General features: G+C 41.3%; 1 protein-coding gene across 2 annotated transcripts in view; it reads right to left on the bottom strand.

Moving 5' to 3' along the window:
* The window catches only part of LOC124776371 (serpin B6-like), a 280271-nt gene extending 272662 nt beyond the window's left edge, over positions 1–7609 (bottom strand). For both annotated transcript variants that reach the window (XM_047251330.1, XM_047251331.1), the window contains exon 1: positions 7491–7609. In XM_047251330.1, coding sequence (XP_047107286.1) covers positions 7491–7594 — 104 coding nt within the window. In that variant the 5' untranslated portion in view covers positions 7595–7609. The remainder of the gene's footprint in view (positions 1–7490) is intronic.
* Positions 7610–15976: the final 8367 nt, after the last annotated feature.

Below are 15976 nucleotides of genomic sequence, written 5' to 3'. Positions count from 1 at the left end.
GATATACAACAGGCTCTAGATACCGGTTCCCAGGTTGATGCCATATTTCTCGACTTTCGAAAGGCGTTCGACTCAGTTCCTCACTGTCGCTTGCTCCAGAAAGTGCGCGCTTACGGTCTATCCGATGACATATGCGGTTGGATAGAAAGTTTTCTAACAGACAGTGAGCATTATGTCGTCCTGAACGGGGTGACTTCAGCAGAAACAGGCGTAACTTCCGGTGTGCCCCAGGGCAGCATAATAGGTCCTCTGCTTTTTACGATTTACATAAACGATCTGGTTGATGGTATCGACAGCGGCATTAGACTGTGAACAAATCAATGACGATTTGCAAAAAATAAATGCGTGGTGTAATGGCTGGCAGTTATCTCTCAATTTTAGTAAGTGTAACCTATTGCGTATAACAAGGAGAAAATCCCCATTAATGTACGAGTACAAAATAAATGCCCAGTCTTTGGAAGCGGAAACGTCCGTCAAGTATCTGGATGTTACTATTCGAAATGATCTCAAATGGAATGATCAGATTACGCAAGTAACGGGTAAGACGAACTCTAGATTGCGGTTTATTGGTAGACTCCTGAAGCGATGCAGTCCTTCAACAAACGAGCTTACAATACGTTAGTTCGTCCAGTCTTAGAGTGTTGTTCGTCTGTATGGGACCCTTACAAGTTGGGTCTGATTCAAGAGATTGAGAAGGTCCAAAGAAGAACGGCAAGATTCGTGACTGGTACATTTAGCCATCGCGAGAGCGTTACAAATCTCATAGAAAGTCTGAAGTGGGACATACTTGCAGATAGACGGCGCGCTAAATTACCACCAACTTTCAAATCGCGCAATGACCATCATTCAAAGATAAAGGAAATTAGAGCTCGTACTGAGGCGTTCAGACAGTCGTTTTTCCCTCGCGCGATCCGCGAGTGGAACAGAGGGGGGGTGGGGGGGGGGGGGGGGAATATGACTGGCGCGAATTGTGCCCTCCGCCACACACCGCTTGGTGGCTAGCGGAGTATATATGCAGATGAAGATGAGTTTTCCATACCCGTATACGTTCATCCGCTCGATACAATTTAAAACGAGACTCGTCCCACCAGGCAACATGTTTCCAGTCATCAACAATCCAATGTCGATGCTGGCGGGCCCAGGTGAGGCGTAAAGCTTTATGTCGTGCAGTCATCAAGGGTACGCCAGTGGGTCTTCAGCTCTGAAAGCCCACACTGATGATGTTTCGTTGAATGGTTCCCACACTGACACTTGTTGAAGGCCCAGCATTGAAATCTGCAGCAATCTGCGGAAGGGTTACACTTCTGTCACGCTGAACGATTCTCTTCAGTCGCCGTTAGTCCCGTTCTTGCAGGATCTTTTTCCAGCCGCAGCGATGTGGGAGATTTGCTGTTTTACTGGATTCTTGATATTCACGGTAGACTCGTGAAATGCTCATACGGGAAAATCTCCACTTCATCGCCACCTCGGAGAAGAGGCGCCCCATCGCTCGTGCGCCGACTATAACACCACGTTCAAACTCACTTAAATCTTGACAACCTGCCACTGTAGCAGCAGTAACTTATCTAACAACTGCGCCATACACTTGTCTTACGTAGGCGTTGCCGACTGCAGCGCCGTATTGTGCCTGTTTACATATCTCTGTAATTGAATACGCATGCCTATACCAGCTTCTTTGGCGCTTCAATGTACAACAGTCCGATCACTTCATGGCAGGTTACGGTAACTACGAACTACAGCTGTTTCTACAAACTAAACAAGGATGACTTGAAAGGCAGCTGCTATATCGGTTTTTCAGCTGGAAAGGATAGCAACGGTGACTTAAAAGTGTACCTATTATTATTATTATTATTATTATTATTATTATTATTATCCACAGTTCATCTAAACAGATGGAATCATTATTTTGACACTGGCTTTTAACTATTACATACAAAGTTATTATTATCGCAGATATGTGTGTATATACTCGTAAATATACAGGCTGTTTCAACCAGAATCATCCGGTTTAAAAAAATCGTAACCATTGTGTTATTTGAGACTAGTACGTGAACAATGTACTGTTGAAAAGTGCAAACTCTCGAGTTTTACATGGCTTCCGGTAGGTTCTCCAAAATTTAATGTGTTTTGTGCAGTTTCACGGGAAAGGAGTATGGTTCATTTTTCTTTGCCGAGGACAGTTACAAGAAGCACATACCTCGATATGCTTCAGAACTTTCTTTTCCCACAGTTGGAGACTGATTCGAACGACTGCATTTACCAGCACGATGGGGCACCGCCACACTGGCATCTGGAAGTGCGGGAATTTTTAAATCAAAGTATTACTGGACGTCGCACTGGTCCAAATGATTCAGCCTTACATTACTGGCCTCCAAGGTCACCAGACCTGACTGTATTTGATTATTTCTTGTTGGGGTTTATAAAAGACACTATTTATGTGCCTCTGTTACCAATAACAACGAATGAACTAAGATATCGCGTGACAGCAGTTGTGGAATCTGTAACTCAAGAGATGCTCGCTGCAGTGTGGGAACAATTTGAATACCGCACTGACATATGTCGTGCATCTCAAGTGGTAATATTGAATACCTATGAAAGGCATGAAAAGAAATTTGAGTTTCCCGTTCATCAAACAACAAAATGCACTGTACATTTACATCTACATTTAATTCCACAAGCCAGCCAACGGTGTGTGGCGGAGGGCACTTTACGTGCCACTGTCATTACCTCCCTTTCCTGTTCCAGTCGCGTATGGTTCGCGGGAAGAACGACTGCTGGAAAGCCTCCGTGCGCGCTAGAATCTCTCTAATTTTACACTAGTGATCTCCTCGGGAGGTATAAGTAGGGGGAAGCAATATATTTGATACCTCATCCAGAAACGCACCCTCTCGAAACCTGGCGAGCAAGCTACACCGCGACGCAGAGCGCCTCTCTTGCAGAATCTGCCACTTGAGTTTGCTAAACATCTCCGTAACGCTATCACGCTTACCAAATACCCCTGTGACGAAACGCGCCGCTCTTCTTTGCATCTTCTCTATCTCCTCCGTCAACCCGACTTGGTACGGATCCCACACTGATGAGCAATACTCAGGTATAGGTCGAACGAGTGTTTTGTAAGCCACCTCCTTTGTTGATGGACTACATTTTCTAAGGATTCTCCCAATGAATCTCAATCTGGCACCCGCCTTACCAACAATTAATTTTATATGATTATTCCACTTCCAATCGTTCCATACGCATACTCCCAGATATTTTACAGAAGTAACTGCTACCAGTGTTTGTTCCGCTATCATACAATCATACAATAAAGGATCCTTCTTTCTATGTATTCGCAATACATTACATTTGTCTATGTTAAGGGTCAGTTGCCACTCCCTGCACCAACCCTGTATATGTTTATTAGTTTCAGAAATATAGACGTGCTAAATCGTATGATTCTTTTTGATACACCCTGTACATATCGATGTAGGGTTTTTTCCGTGAAGTGCCTATTACTGCAGATATATCGCAAGGTGCGGTTCAGACTTGTAAAAAGAGGAACCATTTTGGAATAGGTCATGAAATAATGAGTTTTGGTAACGGTCAGATTCTGACAGGGTCGACTACTACGTTACTATTTCTGTGTCTTACACAGGCTGAATACCTGAAGATACTTTTTGCAGCATCCAACCCTGCAATCCTGTAATCGTTATCATACATCCATCTGCTGTAAGGAAAAGTGCAACAGCGCTGATGACCACGCTGTTTAGCGCCCGAAAACCTCTCTCAAAAGTGCAACAGATTGACGGAAAGTTCTTTTGTAGTCAAGAGTACGATATTATCCATCAGAGTAAAGCAGGTTGTTTTGTCTTGTTGTTTTGGATGTAGAGAATTCTTTGGTTTAGCTATGCAGCTCAAGTGTAGAATTCTATACAATATTCTTCGTTCCTTGGTTTATTAATTTTGCTTTTTACGAGTTCCTCGGAAACCGCGTCTTCTGACACAGGTCTGAATTTTTAGTTCAAGTTCGTTTTTTTTTATATTTGCTTCCAATATATATTTTACAACTTCAGGCGAGCCTCCCAATCGCTACATAATGTTTACATCTCTAACTGCGCGAGAAAGCATGACGACACAATGGACATATAGCGACTGCGCCAGTGATCAAAACTGACGGGTTGCATCGTAAGCTACGTCTCGCCCGTATGTACACATCCGAATGTAGTGCTCGGGGCAACCGTGGAATTTTTTCCAGGGGAGGGGTAAGTGTGGGTGTGAGTTTGAGTGTGTGTATGCGTGTGTGTGGAGGGTGGGGGGGGGGGGGGCAAGAGTAACATAGTAAATTTTGAAATAAATGAGGTGGTCAGTTTCGGGTCGTGTCATTCCACAAACCACATAATGCTACTGCTGGCTATACGGAATGTTTAGCATGACCAAGGGAAATTACATTGTAGACTGGGAATTCTGTACTAAATAAAAACTCTGTACTCCAGAATCCAGTGGGACAGGAGGAGGCGCAATTAACCCCCCCCCACACACACACACACACACCTTCACCACCCTTGCGGCTGCCTATGAGCAAACTTACAGAGAATGCATCGAAAGACAGAAGACATGAAGATTGGGATTAGCTGTCCGTGCCCCTCTTCAAGAAATCTTCTCAGCATTCGCTCTAAGCGGTTTAGGGAACCCAGACAAAATACAAATCAGAATGACCGGACGTAGCTTTAAAAGTAGAAAACAGCAAATGGCTGGTCGATGATTTTACTTTTTTTGCCAGAAGTAATATATATGTCTTACAATCACGGTTAGGCATGTAATTTTCGGCAAAACAGCGTTTTTATGATTTTATTTAATATGAAGTCGTGAAGAACCACGAGCTGTTGAGAAAAACTAGTTGCACTTTTCAATTCAGTATGCCTTTCAAACACTTATCAAGTACCAACTCTTTGACCGAAAATGACTCAGACCGGTGTTTTCATATCCGTTTTGAATTTGCAGTGCTCCACTTTTTCAGCCGGTAAGATACACAAGGTTTTGGATACGCGAACGTAATAACAACAAAGAAATAACGACAATTAAATTTAAGCCTATGTACCAATAGCTTGGAAAATGCAAGTTTGGAGAGACGACTGCATTAAAGGAAGTCACTGGTTAGTTACAAGAAATTTGAGTGTTCAACGTCCGTAACGAACGTACGACGCTGAGAACAACGAAAGAACCGATTCACATACGTGATAAACTATTAGCTACCTCATAGAGGAGTGCGCTTGCTTGCGACGGAGGAAAGAGGACAGATCTGGATCGTTCCCTCACCTCGAATGATCAACTGTCGATGTGGTACATTGTCCATTCCTAACAACCTACAAGTAAATGTTAATCTTTCCATCTCGGGAAGCCTACACACAGACAGAAACCGATCTTCCACTCCACAGCGGAGCTGGCGCTGTTTCTAACCTTCCAGCAGATTAAATGTGTGTACCGGACCGGTAAACGAACCCAGAACCTTGCCTTTGCGGGAAATGCTATTATCGACCACCCTTCACATATTCTACACTGTCAATACCTCTCTCCTATTTTCCAAACTTCGCAAAAGTTTTCCTGGAAGAAGGGTATTGCGTAGAAATGGCTTAGCAACGGCCTCGGAAATTCTTTTCAGGACGTACCTGTTTTGAAACTTCGTGGCAGATAAAAACTATGTTTAACACAGGACAAAGTTTACGAGACTCAGGGGCATGTGCTACGCATGGTTCGTACTCTTTGAGATAACATGTTTATGGAGACACGAAGAACATACGGCTACATAATTAAAACAATTTCAATTTCCAAATGTAGTCCACCTTTAGTGCACACAGCACAAGGCGGGGCAAACGCTGAAGTTAAATAGGTAATGAACCACGCAATCGTTTTCATTTCTCGCTCTGGTACGCCTAGTAGCTGTCCGTTGACGAGTGTGTATTGAACATAGCTACGAACTGTTGATCTTGCACCCGAAATAATATTTCCACTTGGTTTTGTTTACGTCTAGGAAATGCTCTGAATCATCCGCTCTATAAATGTTCGTATCGACCCGTAGCATTCGCGTTGCCGAATTTCGGGAAGAACACACCTCATAATTGCCGGCAGATTAAGCAACTAAAACAGTTGTTGAAATGAAACTAGGTTGTCAACTGTGGTTCAACCTTCTGAAACAGTGATATTTCACAAGTGCTATTGAAACTTTCAGTTCGATAACGATAACGCAACTCCGCGTGAGTCGATAACGCAGCTCGCTGGGGGCGTGAACAGCTGAGCTCACGTGACACTAGGACGGCGTTATGAACAACCGCCGGTATCTGAAATGTACGTGCTGGCTCCGTTACTCATTTCACCTGTTCGCTTGGATCATTTCATGTTTTTATTTACTTCCTGCAATACCTGAAATGTGTAACAGATGTTGGCTGTCAAGAATAAACAAGCCACGTCATCGTCTTGTTTAAATGCCTTGCACTCTGAATTTATGCCGATGAGTCTCAGGGCAGCTGCACACACAGATTGCGCTGATGTAAACAGTCTGTCAGTTACAGTTCGGTGACAGCTAGATTCTAAATGAAACTTTTACACGCTTGCAATTTCACGGCTTTGAAGGTGCGAATTCAGCAATCCTTACACCGAGAAGCTCTGTTGACATTCGTCCCCTATAAAGGTATAACAGTCTATGCGTCCCACCATATCTTAGCCACAAATGGCTGCGTATTCTTAAATGTGGATAGCACCGAAGTACAGGTTACTCGCCGGCACCGTAGCTCAGCGTGTTCGGTCAGAGGGCCGCTCGCCCTTTGTAATAATAATATAAAAAAATCTGAATAAAGGAATCAACGATCAACTTGAACGGATGTCTTGTGACGTCCGCCTAGACCAAACGCAACAAACTATATCGAACAAAATGAATAAAAAACAAAGCGGTCTAAGGCGCTGCAGTCATGGACTGTGCGGCTGGTCCCGGTGGAGGTTCGAGTCCTCCCTCGGGCATAGGTGTGTGTGTTTGTCCTTAGGCTAATTTAGGTTAAGTAGTGTGTAAGCTTAGGAACTGATGACCTTAGCAGTTAAGTCCCATAACATTTCACACACATTTGAACAGGTTACTCTTGTCACTGTGAAATGTACTTGGCGTCCTCGAGGACTGTCGCCAATAAGGGAAGTTGCCGCACCACTGTTACGTACTAAATACCAGTTAACAAATAATTTTCTTACTGATTTTCTATTCAACTACAGAAAACGAGATAAGTGTTCGGAAACTAAGTCCCGTCTGGCAGCACTGACAGTTATTTCTGCTTAAAAGTTAATCGAAAACCAGTTTACAATTGAACAGAAATCTTCTTCTACGTAATATTCTAATTATTGTTCGGAAGACTCGACTGTCATAAACAATCCGGTCTTTAGCATCGACATACCACATACGTTCATTGGTTCAGAAACACGTACAACTGTGTACATAAAACTAAAATGCGTATTGCTTAGACGGCACCTACCTCTGTATTCCACGCTGCGACAGTGACGCTTCTGTGACGGCAGGCGCCGGAACCTCGACTACGCATGCGCACAAGCCACTCCTCCCGGCTTGCGATGACGTCATGCCACTACTGCGTACTGCTATTCCTCACGTGCTCCGTAAACGGAAACGCTTCACCTTCATTCTTCTAGGAAAGTTTTGTCGCGCGGGAGAACCGAGAGTTCTGTCTAATGAACAGCTACAAAATTATAATATGCTGTCGCTTCAGAGTGGCTGTCGTATTAATCTAAAATAGTGGAATTTTCGAATGTTATGTATCGAGCTCAATCATAATTCAGAAGAAATCTGGATGCTGCCGGAAAGAGCTTTCTCACAGATCGACAAATAGAACGATACGTTGTTCCTGTGTCAGATTTGTACCACGAATTTTGTTTTCCGTATGAGATCCTGGGGAGAAGTGTGCTCCACTTTTGGCTCAGGAACTGTTCGCATGTGTGAACAACGAAGAAACTGTTAAATTGCACAGATACTATTTTTAAAAGTTCGTTATATCAGTACTATAGCTACATTAGTGACATGTGATCTTAAAGCAATGAAAAACAGTGTTACATGTGACCGTATCTCACGTATGAAGGAATTATACCGAGGTAAAACCGTTCTTGCTGTGCCTATAATCACGAAATTTCTTTCCGTTTCCTTGCGAAATTATCTTCGCTGCTACCGGTAGAGTAAGCACATGCGGAGATGCGTCAAACTTAACGGTGCAAGAAAAAACTTTACTCGGGCTTAGAAAAACATCATTTATTCCCTGTTAGAAAAACATGATTTTTAATAATGATCGGTTATGGAATACTTTTTCTATACACAATATCTTAGCAACCATCCTTGTCAGCATCCTCGTGTTCACAAAAGCCTTGCATTAAACATATAATTTCACTGGTTTTTCTCTCCCATACTAGATATTTCATTGGAGAGATGTTTTTTTTTTTTTTTTTTTTTTTTGCTCTTATTGTGTGGATCAGTCTCAGTAATTGTTTTACATTATTTACACACATGAGTAGTCAAGTACTGATCGACAAAGGAAACCGCATTCCCCGTCGTAGCGGCGACTAAACCTTCTCACGTGACTATTTACAGACGCGTTCCTGTTCAAAGTAGTGCACCTGTAATCTTACAAGGGAACAAGGGAACCTCCCCATCGCACCCCCCCCCCCCCCCCCAGCTTTAGTTATAAGTTGGCACAGTGGATAGGCCTTGAAAAACTGAACACACGTCAATCGAGAAAACAGGAAGAAGTTGTGTGGAACTATGAAAAAAATAAACAAAATATAGAAACTGAGTAGTCCATGTGCAATATACGAACATTATTGATCACATGCGGCCAGGAGTGCGGTGGTCCCGTGGTTAGCGTGAGCAGCTGCGGAACGAGAGGTCGCCCGCACGGTAGCTTAGCGTGTCCGTGTTCGGTCAGAGGGTTAGCTGCCCTCTGTAATAAAAGAACTGAGTTAATCGATCAACAACGAACTTAAACGGATGTCTTACGACGTCCGCCCCGAGCAGATGCAACGAACGCGCAAATATGAGATTAAAAAGAGGTCCTTGGTTCAAGCCTTCCTGCGAGTGTACATTTTACTTTCTTTATTTTCGCAAAGTTATGATCTGTCGTTCGTTCATTGACGTCTCTGTTCACTGTAATAAGTTTAGTTTCTGTGTTTTGCGACCCCACTGCAAAACCGTGCGATTAGTAGACGAAAGGACGTGCCTCTCTAATGGGAACCGAAAACATTTGATCGCAAGGTCATAGGTCAATCGATTCCTCCACAGGAAAACACGTCTGATATATTCTACGACACTGGTGACGGCATGTGCGTCACATGACAAGAATATATTGTCGACCCACCTAACTTGTACACTTCGTGAATGGGTAAAAAGATTCTTCTACCTTGCCCGATTTAGGTTTTCTCGTCGATGTGATGATCACTCCCAAAAAAGCGATGAAAACATAAGAGTTTGTCACATAAACTGCAACAAATGAATGCAACAGTTTCACAGTCGCACAGTTTTCTCTTTGCTCTGTCAAAACGTTTTTAACGTTTTCAAATTTTTCCGTGTGTAGACCGTCAAATCCTGCATATGTCCACGCAAACTGAACATGTCCTGGAGTTTTGGAGAGCGAAGTTGATTATGTGTGAGTGCTTGAACTTTGATAATTGTCTGAAAATAAAAAAATAAATTTTTCACTCGAGGGAAGGACCTCTCGCTCCGCAGTTGCTCACGCTAACCACAGGACCACAGTGCTCCGCGGCTCACATGATCCTTGATATTGCCTATCTTGCGCATGGACTATTCAGTTCGTATATTTTGCTTATTTTTTTCGTAGTTCCACACAACAAGGGAACCTCCCCATCGCACCCCCCTCAGATTTAGCTATAAGTTGGCACAGTGGATAGGCCTTGAAAAACTGAACACACATCAATCGAGAAAACAGGAAGAAGTTGTGTGGAACTATGAAAATAATAACTTCCTGTTTTCTCGATTGATGTGTGTTCAGTTTTTCAAGGCCTGTCCACTGTGCCAACTTATAACTAAATCTGAGGGGGGTGCGATGGGTGGGTTCCCTTGTTAGTAGCGCGCAGTTTGCTACCTTGTAGTACAAGCACGGAGAGTGATCGCAGTAAACAAATTCGTAGCCAGCCGCGGCAGGTGGCTGTGACATTATTAAATTATCACGATGAGAAGGATAAAGAAGCGACAGGTGACGGATCGCGCTAACAATATGTTTGAATCACGATTACGAAGTAAAGAGCACGATGTCGAGCGCAGCGGGGTTGAAATACCTGCCCCAAGGCTAAGTAGCCAAAATGCACACAATAAACATTTTATTGAGGATGAAGGTGGTGTTTAGTAACTCGTGGTCTTGCGGTGGTCAGGGATTTTTCCTACGTCGAGATGACTGGGTATTGTGGTGTCGTCATCATCATCATTATTAATCCCCATTACGGCAAACCACCTCCGCTAGGACCATGCCCTCCACAAAAACTAATAATTGAAGAAACCTATCAAACACAAACTGCTCTCTCCAACAGAACTCTGTTCTCTGCTTTCAAAGAATTATTAGATATCACCAACCTATAGAAACCCCCCCCCCTCCCCCTCGATTACGCTACACGCAGCACACACACACAACCTTTCACATGGAATTAATTCATATCAGACATAGCCATAACAGTTTCCAAATCGCCAAATCGTAACTTTTGCGTAAATAGTTTGTCTACATTAAGTTGTGTACGGTTGCAGATGACAAACTGTGAAAGAAAACATGTGGTATAAAAACATAATACCTCAGGTAAACCACACCATGCGATAAAAAGATAAGAATACATAATTTTGTGTGTTCTTGAAAAAAACAATTGTAATTACGATTCTAAAAACTAATATTTACGTGTGTACAAACAGTAAAGAACTTTCTTTATGTTTAACAGCCATAAAGTAAAAGCCCACTGACGATGCTGCAACTGCAGTCAAACATGATTGGGATAAAAAACAAAATACTGTTTTGCTAAAGGTGGACCCCATCCAATTTTGATTATTCATTTAAATTTTGATTCCATAAATAATGTGTTTATGAATAAACATGAGTATTGAATTAATCGTTGTTTCTGTTCAGCCCCTTAACGTACATTAAATTGTAGGCTTTTATAGTATATCCGGCTTATATGTATACAGTTCCAGTACAGTGGTGCGGGTCTCCCGCATCGTCCCGTACGCTCCTCGGAGTTGGGTCCTCAACATCATCATCTCCTCTACGGTCCTTGGCGTATGGGACCTCATCACCATCAAAGGTGTTATTAGGCAGAAATTTCTACACTATTGTGAACAATACAAACGAATACCAACTTTGCGAGAACTTCACAGCTTTTCTTGCACAACAACTGGACGTCAAGGCTAACAAGGAAATTCTGAGAAAAATTGTTCTGTCTCTGAGATTAGATTTTAAAAGACGACAGAGTTAACAAGTTGTTATGCGCGAACGAGACGATGATGCAGACTTAAATAAAGGAGTACCCATACAACATTTGATTTTTACGAATAAATGAACCATCAGAAATAAAGCGGCCAGTTGTCTATTCAGACATATGACACAGCGAATAAATTCTGACGGGGTGATAGTGTGCGTGGATGCACGTGGCAGCGGTCCACTTGTAAAAAATATCAAAGTGAATGTTGTTTGAATTGTTTGAACACAGCAGATTTTGTAGGACTTCTCTCAAATACCTGTAACATTATGCATTCACCGACGCGAAGCAACGGTTGAGTATATTCACAATAGTCCAGCGCACACTAGGCTCAGTTACACTAATTTTGATCAGTGATATTCGATGAGAGAATGTTGAACTTGTATAACTGTCATCTGTTGCCAGATATCGAAGGTTTACAATAAGCTGTTCTGCTGGTGATTCTGCAGCTCTAAAATTTGTGCCCATCCGTCGAATATGTGGTGCTACTAGCCTCAAGACTTCTTCGAATTGCCCACATGTTGGGTTGCCAGGTCTCCTGATTAATCGGTTTGTCGCGGTTTTAAATTTCATGTTGCGGTGTCCCGGCTTCATCTTTCGGGACGTTCAAATGTCCCCGTTTGTCACCTTTTTGATTCTTAACAATGTTCGCTTTGTCAAACCGGTAACTCCCCCTCTACACGGTGCGCAGCACGCCGTATTTCTCACAATCATATTATCGCAAAGTTTGAAAATATGATTTTTTTTTTTTTAGTTATCGTATTACTACAGCTTCTGTCTGCATCTTGCTACCGTTGCAAGTAAATTTTCCTAAATCTAGTTATTATAGTACAACAACTTTTTGAAGAGCTCATTCCACCCTACTTCCGCTGGGTTTTTGTTGGCAGAGGTGCCTTTTCTGGTTACTCCCAACACTTGCGATCTAACAGTCTGTCAAGGAGTAAATACACTGCTGTGGTTGGAAATGTTATTGGTTTTCTGTTTATCGAGTCATTGCCGCTTGGATTTATTTAATTTAATATTTATTTATACAAATAATACACTATTTGAATGTGAGCGTCCTTACAGTGCGCAGTAGCGAAACATTTTATTTCTGAGTGTGATTGCGAGCGTAGCGGATGACCAGTCACAGTTTATGTTGTCACCAATGCATGAAATGCTGTTAACTGCTTACTCCTGCGCTGCCTCTTCCCCCTCACACCCCTCTTACGTGAACGCTTTAAAAAGTTGTCGTACTGTAACTAAAATATAATTTTTTTAAATTAATGACGAAGTTCCTAAGTCATGTATTCTATAATTCTTTTGCCCTGTCCGAAATGCCAAAGAGAATGTGAAAATTTTCCGCGAACTATGACCAGAAATATCCCTTCGTCAAAAAGGGCATAACGGAGTATGAAGCCTTCTGTAAACTCCGTAATACATATTTAAATACTGGTCATGGCGAAATTGCAGATGTAAAGGATCACATTGGAAAGGAGAAACATATATCGAACGTATCATCCTCAAGTACGATTAAAACTCTCACAAATTATTTTGTAAAACATTACAGTTTAGCAGAAGAAAAAATTACTGCAGCCGATTTGTGTTTTGCATACCATGTGGTCAAAAAACACCAGACTTTTGCTCCTACAGACTTCCTTAATAAGTTAATACGAAAAATATTTAAGGACTAAAAAATTGCCACTCGGTATGCCCAAACTAGAACAAAAACAACATGTTTGATTAAGCAAGTTCTTGCATCCCATTCAGTTGATCTCATTTGTAATGAACTCCGATGTTGCTCATTTTATAGCATTAGCACCGACGCAAGTAAACATAAAAATGAAAAAAAATCCAGTTATGATTCAATATTTTACCGGGACAGGGATAAATATGAAATAATTGAAACGACAAAGTTTAAGAGGGAAGACGTCAGATATGGCGGTCAGTTTTCGGGTACAGGTTTTAAATGATTTATAAACTGACGTGAAGAAATGCAGTCTATTTGCAGGCGACAATGCTAACGTCAATTTTGGAGGACGAGGGAGACATGGTACTAATAATGTATATAATAAACAAATAAATAAATTGGAGCAGTTATTGAAGGAATTGGATGCCATGTTCATATGTTACGTAATACATTACAAGCAACAGCCAATCAATTATTGTTGTCGCTGATCAAGTGATTCAAAAATTACTTAAGTGTTTTGCTGCAGATACTATCAGGAGGCAAAAGCTAAAAGATTTCTGTGAATTTGTTAATGCAGAATATATAACTTTGCTTTCACATTTCAAAACGAGATGGATGTCATTGTTACAGCTACTGTGTGTACTATAAAGCTACTTGATGCTTTAAATATTTTTGTCGGAAAAAAGCACCCAAACTTCTAGTTGACATTTTCAGAAATCCTCTCAATGACGTCTATGTTTGGTTTCTACATAGCCAGTGTAGTGCTCTTCATTTCAAAGTATTAATAATTGAAGGAAGGAAAAAAATGTCAATTATAGAACTTTTGAATGTTATTACATTGACTGGGAGCCCAGCAATGGAAAAGTAGAAAATTGAAGTTTTGCCTTCTCAATTTAAAACAAAGTTGAATGATTGCCAAGAAAATGGAGCAATTTCAAAAAAACAATTTGACATATTCCATGAAGAAGTAGTAAAATTTTATAAAACAATGACTGACTATTTGAAATTGTGGACAATACCATTCAAAAATACTTGGTGTTTTTCTGGATGACTTTGGACAAAATATATGAATAGGAAGGTGTAAAAAAATCGATGGAATATTTGAAAACATAAAATGTTAGTATAAGTGACACATTTTCACTTAACCAAATCACCACAGAAAAACCACTCTAATCTGTGAATTACAGTCTCTGGATTGGAAAAACATGACAGCTTCCGAAAAAGGGGTAGTTGTGTTTTCCAAATTAGAAAGCTGCTTGTAACGCAACCTGAAAAAAACAGCAGTGAGATTTTTGGGGAAAATTTAAGCGTATATCGAAAGAATTGGCCAATGAGAAATGGAGGTGATGTATTTGGTGCAGTAGGCAAGAAACTTTAACCCACTGACATAGAATGACTGGTCAGACATACACGAACACTGGAGATACAACACCTTGAATGCAATAAAATTACAAACTATTACTCAGATTACCAGGAGACGAAATATGGTGTTCTCCGAGGATCAGTACTGGCACCAACACTATTCTTCCTATATGCATATGGCCTACAAACAAATATACATCGTCACAATATAGTCTGTTAATGGCACAAGCCTTCTCATCAGTGCAGAAACAGAAAACGTGCCACACGAAAACATAACAAAGACAATGGATAGTATAGCAGACTACTTCACATACAATAAGCTAATCGTAAATCAAGCAAAAACTGTAGTACTCATCTTCCATAATGTCAAGGAAAAGATCCCACAAAGTAAAAATATCCATTTGTCAAACAAAGCTGTAAATAGAATTGACCTGGCAAAGTTTGGTTCAAATGGCTCTGAGCACTGTGGGACTTAAGATCTGAGGTCATCGGTCCCATAGAACTACTTAAACCTAACTAACCTAAGGACATCACACACATTCATGCCTGAGGCAGGATTCGAACCTGCGACCATAGCGTTTGCGCGGTTCCAGACTGAAGCGCCTAGAACTGCTCAGCCACGCAGGCCGGCACAATGATTAGTAGTTTCAGCGAAATTAAATCGCCTTCTGCAGATCATTAGTACAGAATTTTGTCATTGTACGTGGCCAATCCATTCTTTCGATTTTTTCTCTACAAATGAACTGAAGATTGCGATTTAATTTCACTGAAACTAGTAACCATTGTGTATTTTTATCCGATATGGGAGAATAAACTTCTGTAACAAGAAGAACAACAGTGTTTAGATTCTGAGATTGCATCCAATATACGTAGCTGATGATGTCAGGTAATCATCCTAGAATACTGCTGAAATGTGTAGGACCTGTACCAAATAGGAGTACTGGTAACAGTGTTATTGAATATAGACACAGAAGGGCCAAATGAATGGTCACCGGTTTGTTTGACTCACGGGAAGTGTTACAGAGATGCTAAAGAAACTAACTGGCAAACTCTTGAAGACAGACATACATTATTCCAAGTAAGTTTCTTTACTGTGGAAGATCATGAATCGTTCTATTGGGTACACTTCAATCCAGTGAATTGTATTGTATTGTATGTAACTGGGGACCTAGAAACGATGGAGAGGCTACTTCCCCGTCGTAGCCCTCAGTGATACACAACCCTACAACAGGCTGCAGCAGTCCACTCACCCCACCTCCGCCCCACACTGAAGCATGGTCAATAATATATTTTAAACTTAGGTCATAGTTCCTCTACATGCACATGCCCTGTTCTAAAAGTTTCTCATTGAGATATAATACTACGGCTTTTTTATCTAGTTTACTAAACATAAAAATCTTTGTACTTGCTTAGTTACCCTTTGTACTTTGGTAATCATGTTTGCCACAACTGTATCAT

The sequence above is a fragment of the Schistocerca piceifrons genome, chromosome 2, assembly GCF_021461385.2.
Source record: "Schistocerca piceifrons isolate TAMUIC-IGC-003096 chromosome 2, iqSchPice1.1, whole genome shotgun sequence".
Taxonomy (NCBI): domain Eukaryota; kingdom Metazoa; phylum Arthropoda; class Insecta; order Orthoptera; family Acrididae; genus Schistocerca; species Schistocerca piceifrons.
This window is presented reverse-complemented; position numbering and strand designations above follow the sequence as displayed.